This window comes from Sporisorium graminicola, chromosome SGRAM_16, assembly GCF_005498985.1.
Source record: "Sporisorium graminicola strain CBS 10092 chromosome SGRAM_16, whole genome shotgun sequence".
NCBI classification, from domain to species: Eukaryota; Fungi; Basidiomycota; class Ustilaginomycetes; order Ustilaginales; family Ustilaginaceae; genus Sporisorium; species Sporisorium graminicola.
The window spans coordinates 509,452-527,364 of record NC_043726.1 but is presented as its reverse complement, the minus strand read 5'-3'; the positions used below and the strand labels follow the sequence as shown (position 1 = coordinate 527,364).

General features: G+C 55.3%; 7 protein-coding genes across 7 annotated transcripts; 2 read left to right on the top strand and 5 right to left on the bottom strand.

The window, feature by feature from the left end:
* Nucleotides 1-37: 37 nt before the first annotated feature.
* On the top strand, nucleotides 38-1,291 carry EX895_002797 (uncharacterized protein; the record flags this gene model as incomplete). Its single annotated transcript, XM_029883395.1, has 1 exon — nucleotides 38-1,291. The coding sequence occupies one exon, from the start codon at nucleotides 38-40 to the stop codon at nucleotides 1,289-1,291; it is 1,254 nt and encodes a 417-aa protein (XP_029740430.1).
* A 126-nt stretch (nucleotides 1,292-1,417) lies between these two features.
* EX895_002796 (uncharacterized protein) lies at nucleotides 1,418-3,628 on the bottom strand (the record flags this gene model as incomplete). Its single annotated transcript, XM_029883394.1, has 1 exon — nucleotides 1,418-3,628. One exon carries the CDS (start codon nucleotides 3,626-3,628, stop codon nucleotides 1,418-1,420), a length of 2,211 nt encoding a protein of 736 aa, XP_029740429.1.
* Nucleotides 3,629-4,583: 955 nt separating this feature from the next.
* Nucleotides 4,584-5,801, bottom strand: EX895_002795 (uncharacterized protein; the record flags this gene model as incomplete). The annotated part of the gene is made up of 1 exon (XM_029883393.1): nucleotides 4,584-5,801. One exon carries the CDS (start codon nucleotides 5,799-5,801, stop codon nucleotides 4,584-4,586), a length of 1,218 nt encoding a protein of 405 aa, XP_029740428.1.
* Nucleotides 5,802-7,924: 2,123 nt separating this feature from the next.
* On the bottom strand, nucleotides 7,925-9,274 carry EX895_002794 (uncharacterized protein; the record flags this gene model as incomplete). Its single annotated transcript, XM_029883392.1, has 1 exon — nucleotides 7,925-9,274. The coding sequence occupies one exon, from the start codon at nucleotides 9,272-9,274 to the stop codon at nucleotides 7,925-7,927; it is 1,350 nt and encodes a 449-aa protein (XP_029740427.1).
* Nucleotides 9,275-10,910: 1,636 nt separating this feature from the next.
* Nucleotides 10,911-12,866, top strand: EX895_002793 (uncharacterized protein; the record flags this gene model as incomplete). Its single annotated transcript, XM_029883391.1, has 1 exon — nucleotides 10,911-12,866. The coding sequence occupies one exon, from the start codon at nucleotides 10,911-10,913 to the stop codon at nucleotides 12,864-12,866; it is 1,956 nt and encodes a 651-aa protein (XP_029740426.1).
* Nucleotides 12,867-13,526: 660 nt separating this feature from the next.
* Nucleotides 13,527-15,452, bottom strand: EX895_002792 (uncharacterized protein; the record flags this gene model as incomplete). Its single annotated transcript, XM_029883390.1, has 1 exon — nucleotides 13,527-15,452. The coding sequence occupies one exon, from the start codon at nucleotides 15,450-15,452 to the stop codon at nucleotides 13,527-13,529; it is 1,926 nt and encodes a 641-aa protein (XP_029740425.1).
* A 1,041-nt stretch (nucleotides 15,453-16,493) lies between these two features.
* Nucleotides 16,494-17,522, bottom strand: EX895_002791 (uncharacterized protein; the record flags this gene model as incomplete). The annotated part of the gene is made up of 2 exons (XM_029883389.1): nucleotides 16,494-17,438; nucleotides 17,520-17,522. The coding sequence occupies 2 exons, from the start codon at nucleotides 17,520-17,522 to the stop codon at nucleotides 16,494-16,496; spliced, it is 948 nt and encodes a 315-aa protein (XP_029740424.1).
* Between the last annotated feature and the right edge of the window lie 391 nt (nucleotides 17,523-17,913).

Genomic DNA, 17,913 nt, shown 5'->3' with positions numbered 1-17,913 from the left:
AGTCCCTCCTTCTTCTCGTACTAAGACTTCCTCCACAATGAAGCTCACAGTGACGCTACCGACGCCCGTGATGGTCATGCCAAGCTCCAGTCATTTGCACAGGCAACATTTGAACGATGAACCTCCAAGCTACGATGCAACCACCGTCAACGCTGAATCGAGCCCAGTTGGCGCACCCCTCTCTTCGCTTAGCTCCACGCATGCTTCGATGTCTACCTCGTCTACCTCTTCCGACTCTGTTCTCAGAGCACTCATCACTCTCACTGTGCCTGCGTACGAGCAAGCAACCCACGTTCTCACCTCCCTCACTGCCCGTCTCAAGGCGTACGAGTCGCTGGTACACAACAACGGAGGCTTTCAGCAGAGCCAGCCCATCGACCTCCGCGTTACAGTTCCTCTTCCGTCCCAACCTCTTTCCCTTCTTCCGGGAAAAACGTACAGCTTTCGAGCCGAGATCGTCTGTCCTGACCACATGCCGCCTAGCGTTCAGCTACCTGATGCAAAGGTGAGGTACAAAGTCTGCGTGCGTGCAAAGACGGTACCAGCCGTCTATAGCCATTCAAGGTTGGCATCCTTGCTACGCGTTACCACGCTGACGGACTCCGTCGGCCTCACCGTGGTGCAGGCAGTTGCAGCTGAACCCGAAGGTGACGGCTACCACTCTAACATCAAGCATGTCTCGATCGAAGGGTTGGGTCCAGTGTGCATCTCCACTGCTCCACGCTCGCCTTGCATCATTGGCGCCAGCACCACCGTGCACCTAAGCCTGCCCGAAGATCCACCGAGAGCCAGCCGCATCGCCAACGTCGAAGTACATCTGAGTCAAGACAGCACCATTTGCTGGCGTTCAAGCTCGCTTTCCAAAGCGTCAAAGAGCCAGCAAAAACCACGATTTCTGTTGAAGCTTCCCACGTTCGGCGCGCCCGCAAATTTAAACACCGCTTCACGCCCCGCACCATCAACAACGGCATCGGCGACTCCGGGGCCAAAGGCGAACACCACAAGCACCAGAACCGACTCGTACCAAACAGAATTCCGCATCCCCGACCAAGCGGAACTACAAACAACAACCCTCGCTGGTTCCAGCTCAGCCATTCACACCTCTCACCAACTTTTCCTCGCCGTCAGCTTTTTCGACGCGTCAAATGAGCTGCGCTTGTTCGAGTACTGCTGGCCCGTGACACTAGCTCGCACCGAGGCCATTTGTCCAGACCTCTCGGAGCACCTGCCAGTGTACACTGCAGCAGACCCGCTTCGACAGATCAACGCCGCGCAGCCCTCTGCATCATGACCACACCTCAGAACCATTCCTGTATGAATAACTCTAATGCCTTTATCCTGAAAACCCAACGTGGATATCCCTAAATCTACAGAACAGTACGTACTGTATTTGTTACAATGCAAGTCAACGCATCGACTAGAGCTCGGAGGTGTGTGACTCGAAACGCATTACGAGAGGGTATCGCACCGACAGCCAGGCGCGTACATACTTGACCCAGATCCACGTGTCTTCTGCTCGGGGTGTCGGCGAGGGCGAGCCGTGCTGCCTGAAGCCGAACGCCGACGAATTGTCGAAAAATTCAAGCGTGGATAGGCTCTCTGCAGTAGCCGAGCGATTCGTCATGGCTGGCGTGACGAACGTCTCTTCGAGGATGATCGAGTGCATGTAGCGCGATAGCAATCCAGTCACGACATCCAAGCGCTTCTTTTCAGTGCTGCCGGATGCAGGCTTGATCGAGACATCGACCTTTTCGAACGTCGGTGGCGAGGGCAAGGCCGCAAGCGGTGGCATGACCAGCTCGTCGTCTGGTAAGAATGCAGAGAGACCTTGGAGGCCCGATTTGCCCACCAGATGCAGAACCATGCAGTCGCCGCACGAGGGCAATCGGTAGGTAACCTGCGAAAACAACTCGGACACGCTGGGCTTGACAGTGCTTCCATTGGCCATCAACAGCGACTGGACGCAGACCATTTCGAGCTTGCAGGCCTCGGTCTTCTGCGTCTGCGTTGCGTCTGCTGCATCCGCATCCGAACCAACGTTGCCGCCCCCGAGAGATGACTCGGATGACGACCGCGGAACATAAAATGCAGATCCGTCAATCGAGCTCTGCAAGAACTGGTGTGACAAGCGCGCCGTGAGACTTGCGTGTTTCAGGTGAAGTGCCACGGTCGAACTTTCCAGCGAGCTCCGCATCGGCAAATGGACGACAGGGAACGAAGGATTGCGCATGTCGGCCGCGCCAAGATCTCGAAGCAAAGCTGTAGCTTCCTGCGTCGAGTAGACTCCGTCCGCATCGCGGTCATGCTTTGCAACGAGGAACGACCACAAGAGTGCTTCGCGGTACCTCTCTGCTGTGTAGTGAGCGTGCAGCGTTCCGAGATCGTGCGAGGAGGATAGGTCGAGCTGGTTCGGCCACGTCTGTTGCAATTCTGCAACAACCGTTTTCGAAATGGGCTGAGGCAGATCCAGAAGCTTTCTTCTCGGACGTTCTCCGAACCTCTGATTGAGAAGCGCGTTGGCACGGATGATAGGAGCATCCTCAGCAAGTGTGCCGACAGCATCGGCGTTCGCGATGGGAATCTCGTCGGTTTCTGCACTGGAGCCCAGACGGAAGACGGGGCCGTACAATGGCGTCCAAAAGTCGCTCGCCGACACGGGAGCTGCAAAGATGTGATGTGGTGAAATGGCCAGGCGGACGTCGGATAGCTCGGGTGCCACGGCAGCAAGCAGCAGCGAGTCGGATGCGGACGCAGATGCAGCGACGCTCGACGCGGCATCTGCACAGCGGTGCTTGGCCAGACCGCTCTCGTCTGCGCAGGCGACCTGGCGGTGGTGCAGAAGCGACGGCGGTTCATACACCGGGTCGGCCGTGCTGAGCCAACAGGGACGCTGACCCGAGTTCGCGAGTCCTTGAGAATCGGTATAAGCGTGCGTACATGCTGCTGCCGAGTCTGTGCTGGGTGCGATCGGAACATCCGGTGTCAGTAGAGTGACGGTGCCAAAGCCAGATTGCATGTATCGCTGTGCTGATCGAAAAGAATAGCGGAGCAGGTCCGAAACAGTCCTGCTTGAGTCTTTGCTTTGCAGCGAAGACGGCGACGAGGTCAGACTCGCATTGTTCCACATCCATACCAGGTCCAAACGGTCTTGGGGTGACCAGAAGTTGGGTGGACCCTTGCACACAGTGCCAGTGCTGACCCACTGCGCCCAGCACTGTTCACGTCGGTCTTGCTGCTCGCCCGTCCATTTCGACGTGGGGAGAACGTCGTTGCTCTTGGAATGCGTGAACACACGCTGCGAGTGAAGGTCACGACGGTAGAAGACCGAGGTGAGAAAGATGAGCACGATCGAAGCCGGCAGTGCCAGGAGCACGAACTTGATACGAAGCGTGCGTGCGCCTTGTGGGAAGCGCATGCGTGCAGGAGAGGTGGTGCGTGCAGTGCCAATAACCGATGTCAGGGTTGACTTTCGTCGATGATGAAGCTGATGTTGGTGTCGGCGGTATTGGAGGTGGTGTTGGTAGCGTAGTTGGTTTGGGTGTTGGTACTCATCCCGCTCCTGCTCCTGCTGGAGGCGGCGTCGTTCAGCAGCCAGGCCTTGGCCACGGCGGACTGGACGAGAGGTCATGGTGACTGGACTGGGCTCCGACAAGAATGTGGCTTGGCTGCGTCTGGTGCCTTACTTGGTGTGTGAAGATCTGTGTTACTCTATCTGTCAGGTGAAAACAGGCGACGAGACGAGCTCGCGAGCGGCTCGGCCTCAAAGTCGCGTTCAGTTGATTCCCCAGGCACCGCACACGGGCTTGGCACCGGGAGTGAAAAATTAATATAGAAAAAAAGGAAAAAGAGAGAGAGGAAAAAAAAAAGAAAAGAAAAAAAGAAAGAAAAAAAAAAAAAGAAAGAAAGAAAGAAAGAAAGAAAAAAAAAAAACACGGAATCTCAGCTACACAGCGAGGTTTCGGAATGCAGCGCGGTGGTATCCAGAGCAGGTCCCACTCCTCGAGCCTGATGAACCACGAACCTGGCTTGAGTCGCCGAGTTAGGGTTCCTGACTGGAGGCCAGCACAGTCTCAGATATAGTAATTCACATGAGATACAGTACAGCAAAGAGGAAAACAAAAAAAAACCCCAAAAACCAAAAATTACAGTAGTGCAACACTTGTTTAGTTCTGCCAATGAAGTGCAACACTTACTGCTTCAACTAAGGGTTGCCCCGCGAGGTCTGTGTTGCTATCAATCATTTTGTCTCGTCCCAGAGTAACTGGCCATGCGTCCAATCGGCAACACGGTCCGAGCATCTGTTGCCTCAGCAAAGCCTGCTGGAGAGAATTCTCCCGTCGATCGACCGCAGAAGTACCGATGCGGTTCCCACCTTGCAAGCTCGAGCTGAAACCTTTCTTGCGTGCAAACCCGAATTTGTCTGTCTTCCTTATCAACAATGCAGTAGAACTTGGATTGGTCCGAGAATGGATGCATGCGGGCAGAAGTACAAATGCGGATGCGAAGGAAGAGGATGACACGATAAGGACAGCAACAATCGTTAATGCGGTACAGAGATGGGCGTGTGTGGTTGAGTGCCGCGGCTACGACTTGGACTCCGCACCGGCACGAACATAGCTGTACGTGCTGAACAGGACCAGCGCACAGCCCACCAGCTGATACAATGAAGGGGCGTGAGAGCTCAAAATGCTCTCAAAGGCAATCGTCGTGCAGATGGCCAGGCTTGTGGCGAAGCCCTTCATAATTGTGTCGGCATATCGCAATGTGGCCGAGACAACGTAGCCACTGGCTCCGCGCAGAAGCACCGTGGACCACGCCAATGTCGAAAAATTTTCGAGCGGCGCCCACTGTTGTTTGCTGAATGCTTCCAGCACCACGGCCGCGCCCACTGTGAGCAGCGCAAACGACGCCAGCTGAGCGTTGCGAACCGAGAGCGAGACCGACATGCTCGACTTGAGCTTTGTCTCGATGTAGACGCCAGCAAAGCTTCCGCAGATGCAAGCGAGCAGCACGCACGAGATTCCGATCGCCAGCGATGCGTTTGCGTACTGAGCCGCGACCAGCATGGCCTTGGCCATGAGTGCCGATGCCGACGACTTGTCCACACCCGTGCGAGGATGCGAGAAGGGCGAATCCGGCCCTGGCTCCTTCTCGGTCAGCGACGCCACTGCATCTGCCACGTCTTGGTGTGATACCGTCTTCTGGGTCAGAAACATGACGCCCACGAGCAGGATAGGTAAGCACGTCCATTGCCGCGCCGAGAGCGTCTTGCCGAAGAGAGCCACACTAATGATGGCGGCAGTGACCAGCTTGAGCTGCGACAAGCCTTGGTACGTCACCGAGCTCAGGTACGAGTTGGCTGCCAGCTGGAGCATATTTTGAATAACGTAGACCAGCGCGGGGACCCCCATCATCCAAGCCGATGGGCAGTAAATGTCGTTCCAAGCTTGCTGCACCCTTTCAGTCAACGACATGGCCATCGCTTCTCTTACAGGCGAAGAGGGGGGCGAATCCGTCGCAGATTCGTCTTGATCCTGCTGATCTATCTTTTCCGAGAAGAGCGGCAGCGAGGCGCTGACCTTGGGTGTGGTATCTTCTCGCGCAAGAACTGCTAGCGTAAAGCCGACCAACAGCTTGAACAGCTCGGAGAGAAACACGGATGCTGCGATGGAATAGCGCTTGTCTGCGTCGACGCTTCTCGATCGCTGTGAGACGATGCTCGTAGCTGTAGTGAAAAAAGTGAGCAACAACAAGCTCAGCCACTTGCGCGAAGCATGATTCGGGTTGTTGACGGCTTGCATATTGATGTTATGTGTCGTCGCGAGAGTTGCTATGAGTCTCGATGCCATCGGAATGCTGCTTGTGCGTGTTGTGCTGACCCCGCAGTCGGAAACGTTGCCTGTGTGCAAGCTGTCGTCGAGCACGAGCTATATCTTGCAAATCGTGATCAGAGCTGTGGTGCGAACGATAGGGAGACGACGAAGCTTGACTGAGGTTGACGATGAGGTGGAGTGGAGAGCACAAGGAGCAGGAGTATGGATTCATGTCAAGAAGTAGCGGAGCCAGAAAGCAAACCTACGAGACCCTGTCGACTTGCCTGAGTGTGAGCCGCTTATTTCTTGTTACAGTAATTAAATAATATTATACAGTAGGGTAAATGCCGATTAATGTATTCTTATTTTTATTTTCATTTTTTCTGATCTTGTTCACACAGTAGAGTACTTCGAACGGCGACAGCGATTGCTATCCCAAAGCGTACTGTTCCCGTCTCAGTTGCTAGTGATATCTGTGAAGCGTCCTCTCCCTTCGAAACGGGCCCGAGCAGTCAAGATAACAAGCATCTATAATCGTGTTGTTTCAGTACGGTATCGGCCTCGAATTTCCAACGGAGTGCGGAAAGTTGCTTTTACAAGCCAAGGCCGTTTGAGACACCATTGATCCCACAACGCGAGCTAGTAACGAACTAGCGCCTGCTGGTCCTCTGCTTTTCACAGACCCTATCCAAAGGGACCTGAGCGGATCTTGAAACCCGAACGAAAGGGGAGGCTTGGCAGCACACGGTGTGAGCGAAAAACACCGTAGTGCGACAAAGTTGGCTCGCCGGCTTTCATTGCATGAAAGCGGACGATCGAGCATGGCATGCAAGGACCGGTAGTTGAAAATGACAACGTACGTGCAGCAACAGCTCCAGCCACTCCCGAGTGCCAAGCAACTTACAACATGCACGTCGCAGAGAAGTCGGGTCTCATGCACTGTATGTCCAGGTGGTGCCTCGGAGACGAATGTGGCGTACCTTGCAGGTAAGCCAGTTGAGTCGCGTTGCCCTTCCGTTCCCTTGGCCGAGACGAGGCTCGACGCGACCTGTCCAACTCCGCCTCTCAGACCTCGTTGCAATTTCACAAGCACTCAATCGTCGACGGTAAATTTCAAGACCCGCTCCGAGACCGGTCTTAATTATGGCCTCGCTTCCGGTTGGACACTAACCGACTTTGGTTACCATCTATCTTGCTTAGCCTGCAATATCAGGAAAAGCACCCGCCCCCGGATCTTGCAAAGCAAGCGGGCAAACACATGAATTTTTTTTCCCATTGTTTCACTCCGAGCCGATATTCTTATCCCGTTCTGAGAACGGTCCGAGTCAAGTGTACCGCCAATTTGGTCCCTGCTTTCGACCTGCCACATCGTGCTTTTCGGGCTGCCTGTAAATCTCGTTCAACTCTGACATTATAGCAGCAACACCTTTGAACTGTGGTTGTTGGCTGACATGGTAAGCTGCAACGCAGCAAGCCACGCACAATGACAGGAGCGAGAAGAAAAGGAGGGGGAAAGAGGAAAGCCAAACAAACGAAATGGCCAAAAAGAAGCGCGGGATGACAAGAGCTTTTGGGAAAAGCCACCAGCCGCGAGCTCTTGGGTTTCTTGCGTGTCTCATTGGATTTGGCCGGGGTGAGGGATAAGCACTCAGCGCCAATGCGTTTACTCGGGGCATGCCCTTATCATCGCCCCCCTCGGCGCGGACTTCAATCACAACGGGAGGGACCAAGTAAGGCGGGAATGATGCAAGAATGCCACTCAATGCGAACAACATGGCGTCTATGCCGATCTGCAGGATCAGATCCTGTCAATAGTATTGAAAGTCCGTGATTCGACCTCATGGCCACGCTCAAAAACAGGCTCAACACACAAACGGGATCCTGCACACTGCGAAAACTCAGAGACCAACGGGCACCTCCTATCTGTCCGGCACCGAGTGACGAGCGAATTTGAAATGTGTTTTCATGAGGACGACGAACAGCGAATAGAACGAAGCAACGGAGAGATCCAACAAACTAGATAGCGACAATGCCGTACGATGCGGTGAGACAGACAGGGAATATGCTGGCAACCTGCAAATGCCAACGGAAAGGACGGGAAAAAAAATCACTCAATCATCGCGACGGGCGTGGTGCTTATCCTCCTCGCTCTGTGTGGCCGCCTTGTGGTTCTTCCAGGCGTGGTACTTGTTCCTGATGGGTTCTTCGATCATGAACGTGGTGAACGTGGACACCATGAAAGCAAGACCCGTAGGACCCCAGTTGTTAACAGGCCAGCCGTGGAGCGCCTGCAGCGGGAACTGCCACAGGTACCACGAGTACGAGATCCTGCCTGGGAAGCGGAACAGCTTCGACTCGAGGATCGGGTTGCCGTTGATGCTTCCCAGCAGAATGAGCAACACATGCAGCGAAGTGAACAGCTCGAGCCAGCTGCCCGAGGTGCGGAAGTCAAACCCGGCTGCCGCCAGGCCGTAACCCCACATGTAAGCCAGGACGAAGAAGCCGAGCGTGCTGACGGTGCCCACCCACTTTCGAGTGCAGATCTCGGGGACGGGCAGAAGACGTGCCGAGCATCCGATAAACATCTTCCAGGCGTTGGCCGAGTATGCATATCGGTAGTCGATGCCGTACATATTGTCCGACAGGAAGGCGTACCCGCTGTAGTCACGGATGTAGAAACCGACGAGGACGAGGAAGCCCATCACCAGGGCTCTACGCTTCAGCGAGAGCGGCATGATAAAGGGAATGAGTAGAGACCAGAAGATATAAAACTGCTCCTCGACTGCAAGCGACCATGTGTTGAGGTAGAGCCCCGGGTACATGAGTCGGTTGTCTTCGGGCTGGAGTGGGTACATGTTGTGCACGTAGAAGAAAGCGGACAAAGCGTCGGCCTTGAGTACCGCAGCAGGCACGCCGAGACGCAGGCCGATCTTGGCCACCAGACCCACCATGAGCGCGAGCGCAGGCGTCAATCGAACGAATCGATCCATGTAGAACCTTGGCAGGAACGAGAAACGCTGAAGTGAGATCTTTTGGGTTGCCGATGCCGAAGCGGCAGGGGCCGAGTCCTGCTGTGCTTGCTCCTGCTTTTCGATTTGCGACATGAGCACACCCGTGATGAGGAAGCCCGAAAGGACGAAAAACACGCCGACACCCAGAGTGCCGAGCATCTCCTTTTGAGGAACGACGTGCGAAACCATGACGAGGGAGACTGCCAAGCCTCGAAGACCTTCCCAGCCGGGGACAAATCCGATTTTACCGAGCATCTTGATGCCGTGTCGCGAGGACGACTCGGATGCTGGAAGCGGCAGCATGCACGAGGTCTCGAGCTTTACCTGAGACTCGATCACTGGGCTTGTTTCTCGTGAGGAGCGATACGGAGGTGGCGACGAAAAAGCTGGCCTCGACGCCTCTTCAGTCGAGTTAAGAGCGGGTTTAAAAGAGTTGCTGCCGCTAGCCATTGTGTAGTTGTGATCGTCGCAGTCTACTGCGTTTTGAATGCTACACGGAGAAAAGTGAAGTACGCCTCCTCGTCAAACCGATAGGCTGGCCTCGACGAAGATCGTGAAGAGGTGGCGGGGGTGGGGGGGCTCGAAGAGAATGAGAGAATAAGAAGAGTTGTAGGAAGGCGGCGATGATGATGGTGATGGTGATAACAGTGAGGAGGGGACGGGAAGGAAGTGCCAAGAAACGGAGCCAATTTAGTATGCAGGATGGTCTGAGCTGTTCATTTTGCTTTTTTGGAAGGTATGGTAGATCGAACTAGGGGCAGACCAGAGTGCTCTACAGTGTGTCGACGGCATCTGTTTGCTCAGAGACACAACCGAGGGCATGCTGGCCTGCTGTGGTGGCTGTGGGAAAATCGAGACAGTGGACGAGACTTTAGTTCATCAGGACCGTAAGCTAAGACACTCTGATACAGCTGTTGGATGTGCAAAAGTGGCGCTAGAACCAAGGGGAAAAGAAGAGAGCGGGACGTAAGCACCTTTCCGATTTCCTTTCACCCCGATCGTCGACAGCCGGTCGACAGCCGGATTCATGGTGTGTGAACAGACGGTGGGAGATCGGAGCTGGCAGGGGAGCATGACACCGGCTCAAATTCAGTTACCGCCCGTGGTACTGCGACATGGACCGATCCAGTCGTGTGAGCGAGCTACAGAGGCAATTGAGCAGGCTCAAGCGTGTCAGATGGCCATGAGAAAGTGTTGATCTATCTGTGTGTAAGCTCGGAGCGCGATTGGCACCGGTCCGACACGGGGAGCGGAGCAGAGTCAAGACAGGCCAAGAGAAGATACAGTAATGAATGGATCAGCCAGCGAGAAGCAGGTCGGCAACAGATGGCAAAAAATTCCAACACAAACGCATGAAACCAGGGTCCAGATCTGCAGAACAAGTGATTTTTTGGCTGTACAGTACAGTACAGTAATTTGCAGATCAATGCACCACTCACCGACTGTCATGCAACTCGGGGGCCGACTAGAGCAATATCGCGCTCTTGCAGCCCCAGCTGCACGGCCAACAACAAAATCAGAATTAAAAAAAGAAAAAAAGAAAAATAGAAAATCAGCCACAAATCGAAAAGAATCCTGTATATATTAAATAATAATAATTTTATAATAAAGTGATTCCAGCGCGACAGACGGCTGGACCGTCCTGCCATTTCCTTCCTTCCCTTGCCCTCGGACTTGTCGTCGTGCTTAGACACCGACCCTGTCTGCACTAACGGAACAAGAAACCAGCAAATTGAATCACCGCATCAGGCTGGCGCGCTCCAAATACTTTAGACCGTCGTGACTGCGGACTAGCATGTTGGTCGCAGCTTGTCACGCTTCTCTCACCACAGTCCCGAACAGAGTCCAGAGACACATGCGATACAGTACAGCACAGTGCAGTACGGTACAATCAAGAGCCGCGTCTGCACTTTGCATTTTTCCCGCAAACTCACAAATTGGCCTCCACCTTGCTTGTATGTTGCAAAGTCAATTTGGATCGCGGTGGCCAGTTGTTCGAGTATCATCAGTGAGCGACTTAGACGTTCGTGCTTCGATCTTCTTCCTCTCCCGCACTCATCTGGTCAAGCTATTTTGCAGAGACACCATGGCAAGTCTCGACACCACCCTAACAGCAACCTCATCGCGGCTGAGGGTCAATGCTTTCTCTCCCGACATCAAACAAGAGGAAGTCGTTTCTCAAGACAACCACCAAAATCAGCAGCAGCAGCAGCAGCAGCAGCAACAACAACACCATCAATACCCGCACAAACCGTCACGGTCCATCGATATGGCCCTGCCAACGCATTCGGAGAGCTCAAGCTCTGCTGCAGGCATCCGCAAGATGAAATGGACTGTGGCGGCAGGTCTTGCTCTGCTAGGTTTCTTCTTGCTGCTATCCAGCGGCGCCGATCGCTACGATTACACAGCAAGCACCTCGTATCTCTCTTTGTCATCCTCGTTCGCATACAGACCAACCTCGGTTTCGATCGACGAGGTCATGGCCAAATGCGCCATTACGGCCACTCATCGAATTGCGTGCAAGGTGCAGCACGCCGCCGAGCTGGCCGAGCAGCTTGTCTCGCGTCAGTCGCGCACTCCACAAGACGCCGTGCTCGTCTACAAGCGTCGTTATCGGCGTGCACCCCCTCGCGGCTTCGAGGCGTGGGTCAAGCTGGCTCTCAAACACAATGCTACCATCATCGACGACTACGACCAGATCGAGGTGGATATCAGCGCTTTCCGTCAAGCAGGGCTCGTGGGTGACAAGCTCAAGAGAAGGATCCTTGAGGCAAAGGCCAAGCTGCCCGGATACGAGTTTGGACAACTGAGCATCATCGGTGGGCAAGCTGTCGCTCTTGGTCCCGATTACGGTCCACTTTCGACTAGTACGTTGATCGATCTCCTCGAACCGGTCCAGCACATCATTCCAGACGTCTCGGTACCGTTCAACTGGTTTGCAGAGCCACGAGTGCCCCATCCCTCTGCAAAAGCCTCTATTGGTCCTTTCGAGTCGAACAACTTGTCGGGAATGGATCCCACTGATGCGTTGCGCAAAGCATGTCCGTCCAACCACCTGACACCCAACAGGCCTTGGGACGCGCTGCTGCCCCCGCTCGACTACTGCAGCGAGGACCACCAAGAGCTGGGTGGACTGCACGGCTTCTTGCAGGCTCCCGGCAGCTTCATTCCACTGAACAAGCTGGTTCCAGTGCTTTCGAGGTCCAAGATGTCCAACTTTGCCGACATCTTGGTGCCCAACGTCTGCTACGGTAACGAAATCTACCGTGGCTACCCGGACACGGTGCCATTCGAGAACAAGCAGGATACGCTCTACTGGCGCGGCACCACGACAGGTGAGTTGCAGACGCCGACCACTTGGGCGCGCGGACATCGGCACCGTGCGCTGCGCTATGTCAAACAGCTTCGTGAAGCGGCAAACAAGTTGACGACGGGTGTCGAGGTGGACCCCTTCGACGCGATCTATGCGCCGAACCGGACTGTTGCTCCCTCGCGGGAGTCATTCCACGTTGCTGGCAACACGTTGCCTCTGTTTGACTACACGGACAACATGGTAGTAGACGCGCTGAAACGACTGGGCTACAAGGTGTTTGATGTAGCCTGGAACATGTTTGTGTTGGCCGATGATGCAACGATGGCCTCGCTCCAGGCAAACCAAGTGACCACGGGCACCGAGGAACGTAACCGGGTCTACAAGCACAAGTACGCGCTCGACTTGGACGGCCAATCCATGTCGTGCCGTTACTACCAGCTGCTGGCGTCCAACTCGGTGGTGTTCAAGCAGACAGTCTGGTCCGAGTACCACGACGACCGTCTGGTGCCGTGGATCCACTTCGTGCCTTTGGATCTGCGCATCGAGAACAACGAGCTGCCGCTGCTACTCGACTTCTTCATCAACCATGCTCAGGGCCCCGCCACCGCGGCCAAGATCGCCGCCGAATCCAAGCGCTGGGCCGACGCAACGCTTCGCCCGATTGATGTGTCGCTCTACTATGCCAGGCTCCTGATCGAGTACGCCGAGATCTATCAGCCTCCGTTCTGATTGCTGCATTGCTCGTCACCACTTGGATCTATTGTCTTTGTATCCTGTTTGCAGCCGCCGTCTATAGACCACCACCTGTTGGTCCTTCCACTGCTGCGCTGGCCTGACGTCCTGGCGTTCCATAGATTTGACAAGGATATATAATAAACTACAAAAAACAAGAAAGCAAACAGCACATGTGCCACGTGGGAACAATGGATCCTTTGGACATACAGTGGTGCACATCACGCCGGCAGTTGCAATTTTGATTTTGGGTTTCTTGTCTTCCCACACACAAAAGTTGGACCCAAAAAAAGGGACAAGAAAGAGAAAAATGTGCTGGCCAACGCACAAGCGAGATTGACGCAGGCCCGAGCAGCATGCATGGACGCGCATCTGGGCCCCGAGCCCTGCAGGACACCTGTCTATTTCTTTTTTTTTGTCGAGCTCTCGCATACTGTATCGAGAGTCTTTGCATCTCTGGCAAACTCGGCGGGTTGCGCATCCCGAGTCCGTTCTGCTAGCACAAAGCGATCGACGATGCCCATCACCGTGTTTGGGATAGGCAGCATGCAGGGCTTGATACGCACGCATCGCAATGGCACTGTGAAGTCGAGACTCGGATGACAGGTAAGAAACAAGGAATGGAACACACTACTATACATACACGCTGGATCCTTGTTAATCGTGACCGATGATGTGGGCCAACTCGAGCATCTGGCGGTACGTGTACACGGACAGATCAATCTTCCTGAGCGCAGTGCCCGCCCACTGCTTGGACGCGTCTGCAATCCTCTGCCCCAGCTGCTGGCCCTTGGCATGGTTGGCGAAGAAATCGATCAGCATCGGCAGCTCCTCGAAGCCGATGTGGACAGGCACGTAGTGGAGCCAGGGCACAATGCGGTCGTCGTGCCACTCGATGTAGATGGTCTGTTTGAACACCAGACTGTTGCTCTCCAGCATGCGATAGAAGCGCCCGGACATCGAGTTTCCGTCGAGGTCCATGACAAACTTGTTCTCGAACGCCGTCTTTACCGGCTGGCGCGCGGCCAGCGGGATGGTCGCCTTCCACTCGTCGCAGAACTTGGGCAGCTGGTCACAGTAGTGCAGGCTGACAAAGTTCATGTCGATCGCGTCCTTGCCGAGCCTCGAGAGTGCCGACAGCTGCGCCTCGCTGAACGTCGCTGGCATATTGGGCAGGCCGACGCGCGTATAGTCGGCAGGGGTGAAGCTGGGCTGCGCCACTTCTCCATCGGCCGCCCCCGGGACACGTGCAGCCAGCTCGGTGGCTTTGAGCTTCATCTGATGCGCCATCATTACCAGACGCGCGCGCTGGGTCTGGAACGAGAACTGCAAGTTGGACCGGCTGCCCGTATTGCTCCCACGCCAGTAGATGGCGTTCTTCTTTTGCGCATAGGGGATCTCGTCCCTGTTGGTGTCGGTGAGACGATAGTTCCGGTCGCCGTAGCACCAAGAAGCGGTGGTGATATCTTGGAAGGTCGAGATTCTTGTCGTCGAGAGGACGGGGATGCTCGAGTTGAAGCAAGCGCCGTACATGTGCGCCAGGCCGTGTTTGTTCTCCAAGTCGTCGAACTGCGAGCACATGTCGACCGAGGGGCGGTCGCTGGTGACGGCCGAGTCGGTCCCCGTGTATCGCGGGCAGCTCTGGGTGAGATAGTCGCGCGCATTCGGGATGCCATTGTTGTACACCACGTTTACTTTGGTCTCGTTGATATCCTCTTCGCGCGCGGTCGGGCCGCAGACTTTCATGTTGTCGTCCCAGTTCTGCAACAAGCTAAAGTTGGGCAGCTTGTCCAAGAAGGGCGCCATGATGTCTCGATACGACTGGACCATCTCCCAGCCGTCGGGCGCCGAGGTGCTGAGCGTTCCGTTGACAAAGTCCCACTTGTACATGACAATTTCCTTGCTATCGAGCGCGTTCTTGATGCGTTGGCGCAAGACGTGGCCGGGAATGAGACGCAGCGGCGCGAGATCCTTTTCCAGCTGGCCGTAGTCGTCGATGATGGCGGCATTGTTCTGCTGGGCAAACTTGAACCAATCCTCAAATCCCGGAGGCGGCTGTCGCTTGTACTGGTGTACATAGCGAGCGACCGCCTGCTCGTATGTCTTGGACTGTCTGGAAAGCATGGCATCGAATTTGCGCTGCGCAAGCTCGACGTGGCAGAGAATGGCTTCTGCGCCGCCCTGGAGTACGCCGGGGCACTGGCTGTCGTCGAGATTCGCATCGCTGATCACCGGTGCTGGCTTTTCTGGTGTCTTGGCAGACTTGTGTCCGTACAACCAGCTCTTGATTTCGGACGCTGCCGATTTTTCGTAGGGCTTGGCTCCGGTTGCCACGGTAGCCGCCGTTGAGCTCCAAGAGGTGAACAGGGCGTAGGGCACACCAATCAGGAGAAGAAGACAGATGATCCTGAAGATCTTTCTCTGGGTGGCGACGTGCAAGAGCCTGTGAACTTTTCTGCTGCTGCTGTTGCCGGCCTCGGGACCGTAGAGTGGCAGGTGTTTGCCAGATTCCTCGGGCGCACTGGGGGTAAACGCATATCCTCGCAGGCGATTCGTCGCTTGCGAGTCGAACAGGTTCAACATGCGCTGACGCAGTGAGGGGCTCGGAGTCGAAGAACTAGCCCAGGCCGACTGCTGCTCTGCGACGTAGCTTGGCGACGGCGGATAGCTGGCCGTGGAAGACGAGGGCAAGAAATGCCCCTTTTCGGTGGTAGTGGCGTCGTTGTGCTTGTCCATCTTGGTGGCAATCAGTCGCGCGGCGTCGAAAGGCCGGATTCGAGAAGCAACGGCAAGATGGTGGAGGACGATCAGGATCGACCCCTATGTAGAAATGAGCAACAAGTCAACCGCATCGCGGTGCATGGCGGGCGGGAAGAGCCTATCGTGAAGAGCGACCCTGCTATGCATCAAGGGTTAAGCTGCTCAAAGTTTGGGTGAAAAGTTAGACAGTCAGCACCAGGCACAACCACAACGTGGACACAGGGTTCAAATTGGAGATTGCCGAAAGGCTGCAGATGCAAGCTCTTGTGCGCACCAAGAAGATCTTTGCTTTGCTCCGCGGTCTCTGCGGAGAGTGCAAGCCAAGGGCGAGACGGCGGGAGATGACCTGAAAGTTTGACATCAGCGGAGTTATGGCATATGTCTGCGAGACAGATCGACCAGCGGTGAAAGCTCGGCGAAGAAGCGTAGCTGCAGCTGAGCAAGTACTAGACACATGCACGTGGCATTGGCACTGGCACTGGTATTGGCATTGGAAAGTATCGCCGGGCGGTGGATCAAAGCGTAGGTAGGGCAGATGCTTGCGATTCTATAAAGATTACCGAACTGTACCAAGCCGAAGAGAAAGTAGAAGCAGTCGAGCAGCAACAATTTGCGTGCCGTTGCTGCAGCAACTCCGCCCCTCTACCAAACTCGAAACTGCTGCAGCGAGTAAGGCCACTCTCACTGCTCCTCAGTCTTTGCCCACCACACAAAAGGCTGTTCTCTCCGCTCGTCAGAAAAGGAAAAGGAAAAGGCAGCAAACTCCGAGTCGGCGATTGAGCGCGCCGCTGCAAACCTTGGAAAAATAGCAACTGCCTCGTCGCATAGGATAAATGTCACGCATTTCCAGACACGCTCGCTCGTTCAAGCTGGAGCCACCATGACAGGATTCTCCATGGCCGGTATCGGAACATTCCAATCTGGCGCTCGACCACCTTGCGCTTTGATGTAGGTCTGGACCCAACCTGCTTTGAACGGCTCCTTGTTTGTCGGCGCTCGATCTTTGCCGATTGTCTGTTTCTGCATCCGCTTCGGTGAGCTCTGCAGGACGAGGTCCGACTGAATCGCTGGTGCGCTTTCTTCCCGGGCCGCTGCAGATGCATCTCTAGCTTCGGCCGCTGCGGACTCCGATTGCGTCGACTTGAGCGCTGTCACCGACGACAGTCTTGCCCTGAGCTGACGCATATCCCACGCCACTGGTGCATCCGACGACACCGACGACGACGACGACGACGGTGATCCGCCGACTGAGAGTGGCGGTGCCGAGAGCTTGCGCATCAGCCGACGAATCCGCCACCGCCTCGTGGCTGCCATCGGGTCGATATTCCGCACATTCTCCTTGATACGCACTCCCACGTACTCGATCCTCTGTTTCAGAGTCGTATCGTGAGCCATCCCTGTCTCTGCCACTTTCCATTTCCCCGGCTGTAGCGTGTGCCTCGTGAATCTCGAGCCGCCCTGCTCCGTCTCAGCCGCTCCTTCCTTGAACCCACGATGCAGCTTCCACTCGACCTCCTCCAACCTCTGCATCTGGTCTAGCTGTCTTATCAGATGCGACTGCGCCCGATCCATCAGCTCGTCCTGCAGCGCTTTCGCCCGTGTCACAGCCGCATGCCTCGTGTAAAATGGTGCCGAGTCGACAACGTCTTGTGCAATGGCCATGCGTGCCTTTTGCGTCGTTGTGATGAGCGATCGAGCTGACTCCTGTATGTTGGCAGCATCCGTGCTGAGCGGTGGCAAGTGCATCTGTGCTGCTCGCAGGATGTCATCTAGCTCGCTGCCCGCCTGCGGAACGAGGGGAGTGGGTATCTCGAGGGCGAATAGCAACGGCAGAACCGCCGCCGTTAGCAGAAAAAGCTGAAACAGCCCAGGCGGCCACATGTTGCTTACCATTCGAAAGCTTTCCCTTGCCATGCAATCCAGCTTTAAGCGCTTGGTTGCCCAGGCAGCTTGGTTTCGTTTCTTGCTTGGCACCGAGCCACGACCGAACGGCAACCCTTGTTCTCGGATATTGGCCTGCTTTCTGAGTGCAGAAGAAAGCCAAACTTGTCACCTGTCGAGTGTCGGGGGGCAAGAACTCGTATGCCTCCCGGCTTTCGCCAAGGGATGAGGAGGTCCAAGGCGAGCGATATGGGCCCGCAGGTCCAAGCTCGTGCTTACACACGTCGCTCTCCACGCTCCTGAAGCAAGATCTTCCTGCAATCAAGGTGGGTTGACCAACGCACGATGACAGAGCAACACAGCAACGCGCTTCTTGGCTCGCCATAATCGGGTTCCGTTCATC